This window comes from Nothobranchius furzeri, chromosome 16 (assembly GCF_043380555.1).
Source record: "Nothobranchius furzeri strain GRZ-AD chromosome 16, NfurGRZ-RIMD1, whole genome shotgun sequence".
In the NCBI taxonomy this organism is placed as follows: Eukaryota; Metazoa; Chordata; class Actinopteri; order Cyprinodontiformes; family Nothobranchiidae; genus Nothobranchius; species Nothobranchius furzeri.
The window spans coordinates 61485767-61503082 of record NC_091756.1 but is presented as its reverse complement, the minus strand read 5'-3'; the positions used below and the strand labels follow the sequence as shown (position 1 = coordinate 61503082).

General features: G+C 48.4%; 1 protein-coding gene across 5 annotated transcripts in view; it reads right to left on the bottom strand.

The window, feature by feature from the left end:
• The window catches only part of tp63 (tumor protein p63), a 53605-nt gene that overhangs the window by 18273 nt on the left and 18016 nt on the right, over window positions 1–17316 (bottom strand). For 4 of the 5 annotated variants that reach the window (XM_054734587.2, XM_015976757.3, XM_054734589.2 and 1 more), the window contains exons 2-3: window positions 15946–16080; window positions 15735–15864 (exon numbers count right to left, since the gene is read on the bottom strand). In XM_054734587.2, the coding sequence (XP_054590562.1) occupies window positions 15735–15864; window positions 15946–16025 (210 nt within the window). In that variant the 5' untranslated portion in view covers window positions 16026–16080. Of the gene's footprint in view, window positions 1–3640; window positions 4755–15734; window positions 15865–15945; window positions 16081–17316 lie in introns of those variants that run through there. The other variant, XM_015976758.3, reaches the window with a different exon arrangement.

The window sequence follows — 17316 nt, the reverse complement described above, 5'->3', positions numbered from 1 at the left end:
AGACAAAACAAAGAGAACAAAGGGATGTGTTAAGTGATTGCAGGGGGAATGTTTTCACGTTTCATTGATTTGTAGGAATGAGACGGGATGGAAACTCGGAGACAGAGCCGGAATCTTCCCTGACAGCAAACATGCTGCTGAAAGTGGCGTCCTGAAACGAAGCACAGCTTTCCATGCATCTCAATTCAGTTTTAAAGATAATTAAGTCTATTCTGTTACAATCCCTAACCCATCTTCCAGCTGGTGCTGGTACAGATCCCAATCATCTCCGTTCAGTCATGATGGAGAGTACATCTTGAGCTGAGCCAGGCCATTCCTGCTTGCTCTGCTTGCCATTCACCCCATTCCTTTCCATTTATAAATGGCACATTCCTGGATGAGGTGCCATGTCTTGCTCTTTCGATGGTCATTAATCTCTCGGGGGCCTCTTGTTTATTTCAAGCGCGACTGACCACAGCTGTCCGACTCACACCCGCCACGCTGCCAGGTGTTAGTGGTGCACCAGGTGACCAAAAAACCCAGAGAGCTCCTTTACACAACCAATAGCAAAGGTGATGACTCGAGAATCCGTGATGTGGTATTATTACTCTCTCACTGATCCACGCAAAAGCACAGACAGACCCGTGCAGTCAAACAGACACATCTGAGTGTGTGTGTGCGTGTGTGTGTGCGTGTGTGTGTGTGTGCGTGTGCGTGCGTGTGTGTGTGTGTGTGTAAGTCTCAGCTGCGTCGCTTTTCAGAATCAGTGACACCTGAGCTTACAGGAGCTTTTCTGCAGGACAGCAACACTGGGTGTGCAGGTGTCTAGAGACAAGTATTTTGTGAATGGCGAGCACTCTCTGGTGATTCAGGAGGTGGGGAGGTGGGGGGGGGGGGGGGGTGGTTCTTCTCCATACAACACAAAAAGTGTTGGAAAGTCTCAGCACAGCGGGCGGCAGAGGGCCCCCGTCGGAGGGACTTTTAGGGAGGAAAAACAAACAAGCAGCGCCAAACTTTGCTTTGACGAAGCAACAAAACCTGATTTGTTAATCTGCTTCTAACAGCCAGAACTGATGAATAAAATTAAGCTGGGAGTTCCCAGGGTGTCTTAATTTCCTGTCTGGACAGTTTTCCCGTATGCGAGAGTGACTGATGATGATATCACAGCAATTCCTTTGAACTGTGGTACAATCCCTCGGGACTCAGCCGGTGAGATGACACAGCCACCCCCAGCACCTGATGCAGGCTACTGCCATGGGGGATGTGACAGGCACTAATTATCAATGCCAAATTATCATTCTAAAGCCAGGTTTGATGCTGGCCAGAGACCAGACGTAGATAAAAGCAAGGACACAAAAGGGGAATGACTGGCGTGCTTCCAAATAATGCCAACGTCCGACTGACAGAAGGATCAAAGGTGAAAACGTCGGTAAAGACCACCTGAGTTCATCACGTTTTAATGTTTAATCAGCTGGAAGCCGAATATCAGATTCTCTAAAAGTCTTCCCGTCCTTTAATCAGGCCTTATTCCACTAGAATACAATAACTATGTAATAACCACTCAAGCAGCTCTTAAAAATTCCTTCTGCTGAGGACCGACGCTGCGTTCAAGCCTCCGGGATGTGAGGCTGCTGAGTACTGCACAGTAAATCAGCGTCTCTGACAACCCAAGAGCCTTTAATAAAGTTTGTGTTGTCCCGTTTGAGGCCTGGACGCTCCTTTACGTGTACGCGACCACCGCCGAGCCAAGCTTTCGGGTCACCAGGAACAAGCCTCTGACCTTTACGCCGATCGCCCGTTCACACCAGTGTTGGAATCTGAATTACCCACAACACATTTCAGAAACGTTTGAAATACACTTGGCAGCACTGATTTAGAAGTCACTGATAGGCCCGACACATTGGCATCTAGTAGGACACACTGACACGCTAAATCACTCCGTGCCGCGTCCTGCAGGTATTGATAAGGCAGCTCATGTTACTGAAGTGGATCTGACTCGAGTCAAACGGCTCCTTCAGTCAAACCGTGTTTTATAAATACAGGGCGGTGGTGTCGTGTGTTTCTTTGAACACCAGCAGCGGTAGGACAGGAGTTTTCTTCTTTAACGTCAAACAAACACAACCAAACTCCTCATTAAAGTTAAAGTTAAAGTCCTTTTGCCATCATCATCATCAGTGGTGAAATTCATCCGCGCATCTGACCCACCCTCGCGGGGAGCGGTGAGCTGCAGCTGTGGCTGCGTTTGGGAACTATTTGGTTTAATTTAAATCTAAACCAACAATTCTTTCTTGCTGCTACGTTTATTGTGCTAACGCTGAAGCGGGACCTCGAGAGGACCTGGCCTGAGGGGGGAATAGCTCCCATTCCAGGACCTCCCTGCTCCACCAGCACTGGGACAGGGGTCTGATGAGTGACCACAGGGGTGGGAGGCATTAAAGGCTCAACGGGGCTCGGGGATGGCTGATGGTCTATCTGCACCTTATACCTGCTGGGGTGGGCAGAGCAGGTGATTGTATCTGCATCAACATACCATCAAAGCAATTAGGACCCCGAACTAAACAGCAACGCCTGGCTGGTCCCATTCTAATGGCTGGAGCGGCTCCCTGCAGACTGAGGACAGGGCAACCTGATACCTCACACTCTGGAGGTATTGAGGTGAACACCACTTAAAGACCCCCCCGCCCACCCCCCCACCCAACTTAAAAGACAGGGACCTGACACACCTGCTATCTGCAACCTGCAATCTAAGAATCCATCACTCGCTCCCTATCTACCCGCTACAGAGAAATAAACCGATGATGGAAGTAAATCACGACAGCCGGGTGGCGCGATCACGGCGGGGGTCTAACAGAGCAGAGGCTCAACATCTGGAAACAAATGTAGGTTTTCTCTTGATTAAAGAATGGCTTTTCTAAACCAAAAGAGTAAAAAAAATCTACGATTAACGAGAATTCATTCAGGAAATAAAGAGCTAGAGCCACATTTCAGCATTTTGTTGAATTAAAAACGTGCCCGTCACGAAGCTCTGCAAAACGGAGTCGACATGAACATCTACAAAACAAAACCCATCATGGAAGCATTTTCAAATGTTGGATGTGTCAGAATGTCTTTCTGCCACAACACGACCGGAACAAAAATAAAACTCCCAAATCTTTCAGAAGAAAGAATTCCCACCATCTAGGACGGGTTGAATGAGACCAGGAGTAAATCCCGTCGACTGACTCAACACCCAGCCAGACAGCAGCCATTTCACAAACAGACTTCCAGATGTTTACATTCCTCCCTCTGTCACACACACACACACACACACACACACACACACACACACACACACACACACACACACACACACACACACACACACACACACACACACACACTCAGCTAGGTAACAGTAAACGGACTGGAACCATTCCCTACACTCCATCCTGCTGCGGACACTGACTGAAATCTGTTAGTCTGTTCATCACCTCGTTTCTTTTTAAATGAAGGACGCTTTGTGTCGAATGGAGAAACCCCCAGAAGGATGAACAGCTGTTATGGTTTTATTCACTTAAGCATGATGAAAAAACCACAGAAGGCCTTTTGCTTCGGAGGGCTTCGATTAGTCCAGCTGACAAACTGAGAGCAATGAGTGGGGCCCCGCTGGCGCTGCTCTTACCCCGCTGTAGGACGTGGTGGTCCCCGTCTCCAGGTACAACATGTTGGCGCTGAGGTTGAGCAGAGCTGCTGCTGTTTGCTCCACTGGCTCCAGGATTCCACAAATCTCTGTTCCTCACTCTACAGGAGTGATGCGGACTGCAGACGCAAAGTGGACAAGCAGAAGCTTCTATTGGAATCTATGGGAAGTTCATTTATACCTGGAGGAGAGGGGAGGAGTCTAGGAGCTACCTGTCCAATCCCAAAATCCACACCTATCCCCAAAAAGCAGAGCCACTTTTCCTCTAGCTTTGAGACTCTGCAGAGAGGCTTGGAGGGAAAGGTTTCTGGAGGAATAGATGTATTCGTGTATGTTTGGTGGGACAAAAATAATCCACGCTTGATTTTCATCCCTTTTTATTTTGATGATAATAAAGAACAATAAAATAATCCAAGAAAAAATATTTAAATCCGGTCAGATCAAAACAAAATAGAGTAAATTAAAACCCAACCTAAATTTATATTTGATAGGTGTTTGTGAATGATTGTAAAACAATAAAAAATAACCTGTATATGAGACCCGGGAGCAGCGGCTGCAGACTGACAGCTGGTTGGTTAGTTTGCATAAGAATAGTTTTCCTCTGCAGCCTGTTGTCGTGGAGGCAGAGAGAGACAACGACGACTCCTGCAGATCCACCAGAGATGAGCGTTGTGGATCTGTTTTGGAAACATGCTTTTTAAATGGCGGCAGCGCTGAGATGGTATCGCCCTCGTATCTGTGGCAAAAAACTGTCTTCATGAAAACAAATCATCTGCATTTTCTCCCCAATATGAAGTCTTGTCCCGCCTGGCAAGCCAGACTAAATAAATATATTATTTACAGTTTGCAAAGCAAGACTTTGGTCTAGTTCACAAGGCGGCTTGTCCACTAAAACGGATCAATTTCAGCCTGAAGCAGCAAAGTGTTGATTTATATTCTTTGAGAGAGAAAATTACATTTTTCTTCTCAAACCTAAACGTATTTATCAATCATAAACATTTTTGATGAGGAAATAAAAAAAACCAACATTGATTTTGAAGATGACATTCTGTTTAAGAATATCCGCTCTCTGTTCGAGCCCTCTATCCAGCTACAGCACAAGAGACGGGTCAGCGGGCCACAAATCACTTTGCTGAACCTCTCGCCCCGTGGTCAGAGTCATCTGCAAACCTAAGCATGATCGTCTCTGATCACCAGCCACACCCTGTTCCCGCCTCAGGGCTGCAGGCTGCAGGTCAGCCTGCAACAAAAGGCTAATCAACACCTGAAAGAGCGCCATCCAAAGGCCCCCCAACGTCTGCGGCCCTGCAGAGGGTCAAGGCAGCTTTTGAAAATAGACAACTAGCTCTAATTATGCCAGAGCAGTCAGTGCTAGGTTACTGCTGTGGTGAAACATATTTTCATGAGCAGCAAATAAACACGCTGCTGGTTTCTACTTCAGCAGCAGTAACGTGAACTAACCCCAAACAAATCTGAAACGGTAACACCATTTTTGTTTGACCAATGAGAAACTCCGCACCTGGGTTGGAACTGAGTCCAGTCATGTCTGACTAGAGGATTTTAAGCGTCTCGTTGGGTTGTGGGTGTTGGGGACAAACGGAGATCAGCGTTTCCAAAATGTTTTTTGAATCATTCACAGAGATTCTCGTGTTCCTCGAGTCCGTCCGAGGGGTCTCACTCTTGTGTCACAGGAATCATGAATACGTTTGATACGTTGCGTTTGTGCAAACGATGGAAACCATTTGCTATTTTGACAAGTGTCTAGCTTACAGTCCGGTTTGACTGCAAGTGAAAATGTGAGCATTTTTACTCTGTTTTCCCCGTTCAGTCGTCAGCGGTCTCGGCCCAGCGGGACGCTGGCTTCAGGCTCGGGTTCTATTAACATAAACAGCAACGGATGCCTTCTGAGCCGTGTTTTAGTAATAGATCTCTGATAACTGCATTAATGCTGCAGAGAGGAACTATGTAAGACTGGACAGCAGCAGGGATCTGCAAATCCAGGGGCTCAGACAAAAGAGGCTTTTCTAAAGTTGTTCCTTTTCAAGAGCCTCGTCCTAAAGTCACTCAGATTAGTTTGGTATCAGGTGTCAAGCTGCAGCGGTGCACCTGAAAACACAGCAAGCTGCCGTCCACGCCGACAGATGCACGCCAGCTAACAGGAAGCTGGGAGTCACTTGGGTGGAAGTTCCTAAAATCCAATAAATTGTTTTTTTTTTAAAGAATCTTTTCAAATAAAAACATAAACATGATTAGAAAGCTTTAAACTCCTGTTTCCTGCTTAATTCCCTTTTAAATTTTCAGGAATTCTGTCATTTTTGGGTCCTTTTTCTTGTCTAGGTGAACATATTTTAAGGGAAATGTCCAAATGAATTATCTTTAAAAAAATAAAAAATACATATCTTTAATATAAAAACATAAAGCTTAGTGATTCAGGGAGAAAAAATAACTTATAAAATAAATGGTCTTTATAAGCACTGATCTAAATCACGAAGCTAAAGCATCAAACGATGCAGATGATTATCTGGAAAATTAAGTTAAACATTTACTCTAAAATAAAAGTAAAACTTTTGAACTGAACTAACTCCACGTGTAGCAAATGGTTCATATTTGCAAAAATGATCTGCACTTTTCTTGTTTACATTTTAATCTAAGCTAGGTGCTGCACAACGTTGACCATGCATGCTGGAACTGATGAGTTTCCATCTCACACAAAAGCTACATGCAAAGCATGTTTCAGATGTTTAGCCTATGATTTTATTACTTTTCATAATTTAGAAAACAGACATTTGAGTTTTCGCAGTCTGGAAATTCAAATATTTTCCCATTCGGTGTTGTCTTATTCTCTGTTCCTATCTAGGAGTTGTTTATCCTAAGACTGGAATAGTTATTCACACGTTTCTGGAATGCATAGCATCCCTATAATGCTGTTACCATAAATCTCTTTAGAACTGACCACATCTGTCTACAGGAAGGTAAAGAAGACGTTTAACCCTAAATATGTAAAGATCAAAGCAAAGATCAAAGAGGAAAATAGGAGAAAAACCCAAATCTGTGCCAGAAAGACCTAGAAACGTACCTTCAGCATTAAAGCTGCACAACAAAAGGTAAGAAGTAAAAGACCTCTCCACCAACAGGCAGAGGCGGGGTTTTAAACTTGCACAATCATCCAAAAGGAGTTAGAAAGAGAGAGAAAAAGAAATTATTCTTATGTCTCAACATAAAAAGGAAACGATCGAATTATCTAAAAGATAAAAATTTCCGTTTGGAAAAGGCTCTCTTTAAATATTATTGATGAGGATGAAGTCTGAGAAAAAGGTTCTACACGTTCTGGTGGAGTCGACTACCGTCTGTGGTTCTGGACCGTGAACAACAGCCTGGCTTCAAGCCAGAGGCAAACCGGTGCAGCCTTTGGAGATTGTGTTATTCTTTCATTCATTAACTTTTTTTAGATTCAGATAAATCTCGAAGTTGTGCTTCTGGATGTTTTGGAAACAATAAAACCAGCAGGAATAAATAAATGTGCCTTAAGTTTGTGTGTATAACTAAATAAGCAGCAGAGGGCGGATCTGGTTGGAAAACGCTCTTTCAGGTCAAGCTGAGTAAAACAGAAAGAGCAAAATCACAAGCAAATTATCCTGATTTGTTACTGAAGACAGTTAGATTTAAACGTTGCAGGAGGGGTGGGGGGACGTTAGAGGTGTGGTGTGGTGAAAAAGGATGAAACCTTACACAAACAAGTAATTAGCCCTCAGAAATGCCTTGTGTGAATGGAGCCAGTCCACCTGTGACAGACGAGGACCTGGGTCTGTCCACGCACAGCTGATCAGAGCCTTATCTCGGTGTTAAATCAGCTGTTTGGGGTAGAATACAGGCTTTCTCCAGTCACTCCTCCTGCTACATTCCTTCACGTTATTCTACCTCCTTCCTCTCTTGCTCCAACCCCCACCTTTACCTGGAGAAGGCACGGTTCTGATAGATGAGAGCAGGGACCTCTGTACAACAGGCAGGTGCCGTGTTAAACGGTTGCCCTGCAGCAACCAGGAAAGTAAAAAGTCCAGAGTAAGAAGGAATTTCAGCTCAAACATAAACTCTGCACAACACAAATAAGTCCCCTGGGGCAGGAGCAGTGAGCTACGTTCTGATAAATGAAGAAAGCGGCACACCTTGAGCTGGGTGGAAGCAGACTGGGTCACATGGGGGTGGGTTTGTACCACCGCAGCTTTTAATCAAAGCAGAGTCTTGACTTGGTAATAACAGCGGTGGTTTTGCGGCTGGCAAGTCGCCATGACAGCGAGATCTCAGCCCCACATGGATGCTCCCTGAGTTGCTGGCGTGCCAAACATGTAACCACACCCCTCTCTGGTGTAGAGGAGAGTGTGTGGTGGGGCCATTAATCATCGGTTCCAGAGAGCCCACGCCCCATTGGGGGATGTGCAGAGAGACATTACTCAGCCCCTTAAACTAAATTTCTATTTGCTGTTATTTTTTTTCTACCTGGCTGGACACCAGCATTCCATCAGTAGGAGGGGAACATCCCATCATCACCGTAGTTAGGAGCAGAACTAACAAAAATACACTCCTCACAGCAAATCAAACACCAGGAAGCCCACGCTGATTCGTTAGACTTTAAAAGACGATATTATCTCTAACGTGGCTCAGAAAAAACTAGCTTCAAAAGCGTACTTTTCACTACTAGAGGCTTGTTATTAACTAAATAAAATGTGTAAACAGTTCAAGTTTTCTTTTTATGCGACAAGGACTGAACTTTTAGGACTGACCCTATTGGCTCAGAGTGGGGACAAGCCGCAGAAGGTAGGGAGGAACTGTAAACGGTACACGTTCCATCCATGCGTCTCATCTTCATACATGCGTCAAGCATAAACCAAGCTTTGAGGTGAACAGCGTGTGCTGAAGAAGCGCCGTCACTCACAGGACACAGGAAGTCAGAAGTAAATATGGATGCTACATGTCACCTTTCTCCGCTCCTCAGGTCCATGGCGCAAACCTGTACCATCTGTCACATGCTAGTGACATGAAATTAAGCCTGAACCAGGGTCCAAAATTAAATTTTTTACTCACCGGCCAAGTTGGCTGGTAGATGATGAAAATCTACTGGCCAAAATGCTAAATGATTTAGATCTACCTAAAGCATGTAATTCTATATTATGTTGATTCCAAACAGAGTGACAAAATAATTAAAACATCAATTACTAAGAAAAACAACTCTTTTGTCATTTTTACTATTTATTTATTTTTAGAGATGTTTTTATGAACTCTTTCATTGAAATCTAGTCAGACTCCTTGTTTTCTGTCCATGAAGTCTGGCCTCCTGCTTCTGACACCGTCGTTGTGCCAAAGCATTACAGCCTCATTTGGGTCATAGTCCTTGATCTCTGGAGAACACAGCTGCACCATGAGAATATCTGAAAGTGTGTCAGGTCTAGGGTTGTCACGGTAACTGGTGTAGCGGTAAACCCCGGTAAAAAAGTTCACAATAATAATAACCGTCTTGTTTTTTAAAAAACTATATTATCTCGGTGGTTTACCGTGGCTGCGGTGTAGGCGCGATGATCCTTACCAGCCACCGTATTGTCACGATGGTCGACTGGGTACGGGAGTTGAGCTTTGTAAAGATGTTTGATATCTGGATTATTCGGTAGAGAACTCTGATCAGGGGTTTCAATGAAACGATGACTGAGTGAAGAGCCGGTGCGGCGTCTTCCATATATAGGCTTGGGTGTGACTGGGAGAATGCCGGGAGTTCCCGCGAGGAGCATGCGGGGAAATGTGGTCCAAGATGGAGGCCGGTTAACTGGGAGAGGCCGGTCTGGGGGCTTGGGTTCCGACAGGACCCCCCGGTCCAGGGACGGCTCCAGAAGTCCCAGGGCGACCTCGGCGGTCCCAGAAGTCAGAGACAAGGGCAGGGTCCAAGATGGAGCGGGCCGGCTCCCAGGAGCGTTCCTCAGGGCCGTAGTCCGCCCAATCGACCAGATACTGCCAGCCCCGTCCCCTGCGGCGAGCGTCCAGGATGCGCCGGACGGTGTAGATGGGCTCACCGTCGAGGAAGCGGGCAGGCGGAGGCGCCGGAGCCGGAGGCGGAAGGAGGAAGGATTCCACGTAGGGCTTGAGCCGGGAGGTATGGAAGGTGGGATGGATGCGGAGACTCGCAGGCAGCCGCAGCCAGTACGTGACCGGGTTGATGACCCTTTGCACGGGGTAAGGCCCAAGGAACCGGGGAGCGAGCTTCCTGGACCAGGCACGGACACGGAGGTCTGCCGTGGACACCCAGACCTTATCCCCTGGAGCATATGAGGGACCAGGACGGTGTCGGCGGAGGTGTTGGTGAGAGTAACGGGCGTTAGCTCGGGTTATGGAGGCCCGCGCCTTTATCCAGGCGTTCCTGCAGCGCCTCACCAGGGATTGAGCGGCCGGCACCGCAACTTCGGGTTCCTGGTGGGCAAAGACCGGGGGCTGGTAGCCATAGCAGACTTCGAACGGGGACATCAGAGTGGCCGAGGAGGTGTGGAGATTGTGGGATAACTCAGCCCAGAGGAGGTACTTAGGCCACTGCGAGGGTTGGGCCGAGACAAAGCAGCGGAGGTACCGACCCAGTTGTTGGTTTGCCCGCTCCGTTTGGCCATTGGTCTGTGGGTGATAGCCTGAAGATAAGCTGACTGATGCTCCCAACAGATGACAAAAAGCCCTCCAGAACCGGGCCGTGAACTGGGGACCACGGTCCGAGACCACGTCGACAGGAAATCCATGGAGACGCACCACATTCTCCAAGAACAACTCAGCTGTGCGTCGGGCCGAGGGGAGGCCCGAAAGGGCGATGAAGTGAACAGCCTTAGAAAACCGGTCAGTGACCGTCATGATGGTATTAAGGTCGTTGACTGGTGGGAGCCCTGTGACGAAGTCCAACCCCACATGGGACCAGGGGCGGCTGGGTACTGGAAGAGGTCTGAGGGTACCAACCGAGGCCTGGTTGGATGTCTTGGAGCGGGCGCAGACGTCACAGGCACTCGTATAGTCCTTTACATCTCTCTCCATACGTGGCCACCAGAGAGCTCGTTTGAGGAACCTAAGAGTCCGTGAGAAGCCCGCGTGGCCAGACAGGCGTGATGAGTGGGCCCAGGACAATGCCTCGCTGCGACAGGCCGTGGGGACGTAGAGCTGACCCGCGGGGGGTCTCTGGAGGCGCGGGATCGTCTTGGAGGGCATTTTGGATAGCCTCCTCCAGTGGCCACCTCAGGTGGGCCAAGAAACGGTGCTCGGGGAGGATAGGTGCCGGCTCGGACGTGGGCGTTGGATGTGTGAACTGGCGGGAAAGGGCGTCCGCCTTCTGGTTCTTTGTCCCTGGGCGGTAGGCGAGATGGAATTCATAGGGCTCAAAGAAGAGGGCCCAGCGGGCCTGGCGAGGATTTAGCTGCTTGGCTGATCTGATGTGGGTCAGGTTCTGGTGGTCCGTCCAGATGGTGAACGGCTGAGTGGTGCCCAGAAGCCACTGCCTCCATTCCTCCAATGCCCACTTTATGGCCAGCAGCTCGCGATCCCCTACGCCGTACTTCTGCTGGGTGGTGGAAAACTTCCTGGAGAAGTAGGCGCAGGGATGAAGCCTGTCGTCGGGCCCGGCTTGGGACAGGATGGCACCGGCGCCAACATCCGAGGCGTCGACCTCGACCACAAAGGGGACTGCATGATCCGGATGGCGGAGGATAGGAGCCGACGTGAAAGGTGTTGGAAGGCCCGAACGGCGTCTGGAGTCAGCCAGAACGGTTGGCTGGGAGGGCTTGGTCGGGTGAGAGAAGAGAGAGGTGCCACAATGGTGCTAAAGTCCTTAATAAAACGGCGGTAAAAGTTGCAGAAACCCAGAAAACTCTGCAGTTGTTTCAGGCTTGTCGGGAGGGGCCAGTCTCTCACCGCCTGGACTTTCTGAGGGTCCATGGTTAGTCCTTTATCCGAAATCATGTAGCCCAGGAATGATACGGACCGCTGGTGGAAGGAGCACTTCTCGGGCTTACAGAACAGGTTATTGTCCAGGAGCCGGGTTAGAACAGCGCGAACATGGTGGAGGTGTTCGGCCTCGGACTTGGAGTAGATCAGGATGTCATCCAGGTAGGCAAACACCCACCGTCCCAACATGTCGCGGAGGACATCGTTTATGAGGCGTTGAAAAACGGCGGGGCTATTGCACAGCCCGAAGGGCATGACCTGGTACTCCCAGTGACCGGTGGGTGTGATGAAAGCGGTCTTCCACTCATCTCCAGCTTTAATACGGACCAGACTGTAGGCGCTCCGGAGGTCCAGCTTGGTGAAGATCCGCGCCTGGGAGATGGCGTCCAGGGCAGATGTGAGGAGCGGCAGAGGATGACGGTCTTTGACTGTGATTTTGTTCAGACCTTGGTAATCGATACAGGGGCGGAGATCACCCTCCTTTTTCCTGACAAAGAAGAAGCCTGCGGCACCCGGGGAGGAGGAAGGTCGAATGAAACCCTGCTGGAGGGCCTGGTCAATATATTCCTCCATGGCTCTGGACTCGGCGGGAGAGAGAGAAAAAAGGCACCCCCGGGGTGGACTGGTTCCTGGTTGCAGCTTGATTTCCATGTCGTACGGGCGGTGAGGCGGCAGTGTGGTGGCGCGCCGCTTGTCGAACACCGTAGCCAGGTCCCGGTAGGGCAGCGGCAGATTGGGCGGTGTTTGGCCAGTGTCACCATCCGGGCGGTCTGGCATGGATGTAGGAGGAGAGAGGTGGGCCTGGCACTGGGTCCCCCATTCCAAAATGCGGCGCTGGGACCAGGAAATCCGGGGGTCGTGGAAACGGAGCCAGGGAAATCCCAGGATTAGAGGAGAGGAGGGAGCACATATGATCAGGAACTGGAGGGTCTCTCGGTGGCCTTGGACAATCATCTGGAGTGGCTGGGTTCGGTTTTGGATCGGATAGGGTTGGAGGGGCCTACCGTCCACCGAGGTCACAGGCACAACTCTCTCCAAGGGGGTCATGGGGATCCGTATGCGCTTAGTCAGATCCATGTCCATAAAATTGTCAGCGGCCCCCGAGTCCAACAGTGCGTGCATCTGAAGTGAGGTCTCACCATGAAGGAGGGTAACATGAAGAAGGAGTCGATTTGAAGAGGCGGGGGCTGAAGGTGACCCAGGCTGAGCGACCCCGATACTCAGTGGGTTCTTTCATTTCCCAAACGTAATGGACAGTTCAGGCGTCTGTGGTGGGAGGAGCCACAATAGGCACAGAGACCCTCGCGCCACCGTCGCTGTCTCTCCTCTGGAGGAAGGTGGCCTAATTGCATGGGCTCATCAGTAGAAGCGGGTCCGGGAGCAGGCGTGGGGGAACGAGGAAGAGGTCCAGGCGCCCTGGATGGGCGAGTGAAGGGCTTGGGCCGAACCAGAACCCGCTGATCCATGCGCAGCGCCAAATCGACCACTTCATCCAGGGTCTGGGGCAGTTCCTTTCCCGCCATCTCATCACGGATGTAGGTCGCCAGTCCCTCCAAGAAGACGGCTCGGAGGGCAGAGTCATCCCACCGCAGCTTGGCGGAGATGGTGCGAAACTCCGACGCATAAGCGCACACCGTGCGCTCCCGCTGGCGGAGCTTTAGGAGTTGTGTTTCTGCTCCCACTTCGCTGCTGGGTGGAACAAAAGTCTTTCTGAGGGCGGACACAAAAGCAGCATAGTCATTGCAAGCCGGTGATTTGGAATTATAAAGCGCAGCGGCCCACTCAGCCGCGCGTCCGGAGAGCAGGGAGGTGAGATGCGCCACCCGAGAGCGCGCAGTGGGGAAGCGCCCTGGCTGGCACTCAAACTGCATGTCGAGGGTGGCGAGCAGACCGTCTGGGCTCCCCGTCTCTCCGTTCCACCTCTCTGGGAGACTAAAGTGCGGCCCCTCTGTTAGTGGAGAGAGGGCTTGCTGCTGGAGAGCATGGAGGGCTGTGGATAATTGTAGGATGAGATCGGTCTGGGAGTTTTGTTTGGTGTGGAGCCGATCGATCAGGGAGTGGAGCTGAATGAGATCATTTTCCATTTGCTCCGTCTTTCTTTTTATGCGCTCAAACTCCGCTGGATCTACGGACTCAGTCATCCTGTCACGATGGTCGACTGGGTACGGGAGTTGAGCTTTGTAAAGATGTTTGATATCTGGATTATTCGGTAGAGAACTCTGATCAGGGGTTTCAATGAAACGATGACTGAGTGAAGAGCCGGTGCAGCGTCTTCCATATATAGGCTTGAGTGTGACTGGGAGAATGCCGGGAGTTCCCGCGAGGAGCATGCTGGGAAATGTGGTCCAAGATGGAGGCCGGTTAGCTGGGAGAGGCCGGTCTGGGGGCTTGGGTTCTGACACGTATCATCTGTTGAAGTTGCCGGCGACACATGCGCACTTTGTTGTTTACAACCAAAACTTTCTTTAAGCTAATTATCCCTCAAAGAAGACAAAGTCGGACGTACGGGCATTTACTGGATATTTGAAGAATGCCGAGGGCCAGTTGTCTGTGAAAGGCAGCAACGCTACGTGGCCATCATAATGTAGCCTGTCTCACGACTCCGCCATCTCCGGTTCGCCACTTTTCACAAAATCTTCTGGTTGCCACTGGTCCTGGTGGTTTTTCTTCCAGTTCGACGAGTTTTCTTTTGGAAGGCTGGCTGACTGCAGTTAAAAACCGCCACATTTCACCGCTAGTTTTAACACGAAGCTAACTGCTAACTTGATAAACTGACTGAATGGGATAGGTGGAAATGACGTTGGATGCGGCGCTCACGTTTCACGTACGTTTGTGTACGTTGCATGCAGGCGGGAGGAGTATCAGAAAATCATGGAAGATGACTGATAAACATAACTAATTTGGTGCAAACATTTACTCGCCAGGTGGCAGGTAGAGCTCAAAAATTTACTCGCCAAATGGAGCAATTTGCTCGCATTTGACGAGTGGCGAGTGTTAATTTCGGACCCTGGCCTGAAGGGTTAAACTAAAGTTGCTTTGAAAAACATCAGATATGCATCTGACTTAGTTACCACAGTAACTCTTCAGACTGAGAAAATAGACAAGGTGACATAAAAGGTCAAATTTGGGCCACTTTTTCTTGCAGTGTGAACGTAGGAGAGATCTTTTCTAGAGAGGTGCAGAGTTTGGATTGGAGTGGCTCACTCTACCACCCAAACCCGTTCATTTGCGGACCTGTAAAGCCGTGGTTGGAAAATGATGTCATAAGCCAAGTGTTTCAGATGTTCCTCAGGTCCATTTGTGAGAAAATGTAGGGCTTCCTTAAAAATAATGCATTTGTGAGCCAAACAATTTAAAAAAAGCATCACTAGTTTGGGATAATGCTATAAAAATGTTTACCGTCATAAAAGTGAATACAAAGGTCTGCCTTCCCTTATCCTGTTACAAGAGAAACAACTATTTCAATAATCCAACAACTTTGGTCCTAAAATAGGAAAAGTCAGCTGACAAATGCACAGTTTAAACCTCGGCCTTTTTCCTGAGCTACGGTCCTCACAGGCTGCGGCCACCCAGGTGAAGCACAGCTCAGCTAGTGAGATAATATCCTTACAGACAACAAGATAAGCCAGCCTTGTTCACCACTGTGTTGAGCCGCTCCGCACCTCAGCTGCACAACAATTCACCAGAAATCCCATTGTTAACATAAAAACTGAAAACAGTCTCCATGGTGTGAAAGCTAGCATTTGTCACCAACAGCCCTGTCAGTGTAGAATGAAAGTGGTGTCAGGTACCTGGAATGAGTGCTAGAACATCAAAATTTAGGGCGACATTTCACAATAAGGGACCCCAAACTGTGCCTCGTTACTAGGAAATGACTATGGAGGTAACAAGTAATGAACCTGTGACTAATAAGGAACAAAGGAGAAACAAATAATTACTTACTCAGTATTTAAACATTACCTATACATTAGTGTTCCCCGACGTAACGCGAACCCTCCTCTCAAGTACCTACCATTACCTGCTACTCTTGCAGACACAGCAGTAGTAGGTACTACTGTGGCGCAGCACGGAAACACAGCACACAGCAAACCAGTGTTCCTTCATGTGGAACCTACATACTTACAGAAAGCAGCTCATCTTGACCGTGCATGGTTATGCAGTCCATGCTGATCTGAATGGTGTTTCCTGCAGAACCGTCTCTTGGACTGTCTGTGAAGTTCAGCTCTATGGGCTGGACTGAGTGAATGGCAGATCTGAAAGAAGGAAAATGCAGAAGAATACCCTTTTAGGATCATTTTCATCTGTTCTTTACACATCTTGTACTCTACACTTACTGGTCCAGCATGTCAAACAACTGGTTGAAAACATCTTGACCAAAGAGGTCGGTCGTCTGTGCCATCTGATTCTGGGTCATGGAGGTGAGGAATGAACTTTCTCTCCAGGACAACCGTGACAATGGATCCCTGAGTCTGCAAAGACACGTCGTCAGTTTGCCACAATCATTTATTCAACTATATGTTCAAAATGCTTATTTCCTTCCTTGACGTTATTGAAAAACATCTTTTTCTTGACACTGATGCTTTTAAGAGCTGCTGTGGCAGCTAACATCCCGGATAGAAGCTGATGTGCAGGGCTGAGACTTGGCCACCCAGCCAGGAGGGAGGAGTCCTGTCGGCAGCCATTCATGAAGAGCACATCCATTGTGAAGAAGTCAGCCGACATAATACTGAATATTTGTACTACACATAATGGTGATTATGCACCATTCAGACAGGAGCACTTTGACCTGCTCCCTTGAAACATTACACCTGCTTCGGAGCTCAGCCTGCCATTGTTCCTGCTGAAGTGGCGCACGCTGCGTTCTGAGACAAGTGGAATTCCCCTCGCCGTCTATATGATAGCACTGCCACAACCGCTGGTATGTGTACAGCTGGGAGGTGGGCTGATGACGGGGCTGGCACTATTTTGGGTGTTGGAATTCCCCAACGCAGTGTGATGAATGATATTAATACCTAACTTACAAACACAGGCATATCTAATGAAGCAAAAAATGTAGCTCATGCAGGAGACACACAAGAGGTACAGCAGAGTTTCAAGTAAAGGAATAATATTTAGTCTGCAAGAGGCCACAAACTACTCTGGGTGAACTGTCTCAGGTCGGGCTAGTGTCTCGCCGTCCTCGCTGGTCTGCATGTTTTAGATTTACTGTGACTCTAACGCACCTGATTCAAGTTATTTTATTATTAACACCATTGAGATTTACCAAAAACAGGTCAGTGAACCATCAGTTTGTATCAAGTATCTAAAACACGTGCGAGACTCCAGACCTCAAGGTTCACGACCTTTGCATGTTTGAGGTGTTTACCTGCTCTAGCAAACCTGATTCCAATCAGTGGCAGATTTTTACATAATGATGTCATTTATTGATTAGAATCAGCTGTACAGGAGAAGGAGAACATCTGGAACGTGCAGGACAGTGGCCCAGGAGGAACATACCCACATCTTAAGTAAAACACACACAACATTAGGCCCAAATAACTAGAACTAGAGAATTATGGGTTATTCCTTCTGAACACCGAGGCGCCTAAATGAGTGTGACAAACACCACTAGAGCTACAGTTTTAACATATAAAGCAAAATAATGTTTTGAATTTGATAGATACAATTTAATTTACATTATTTATTTTCTTTTTAAATGTCTTATA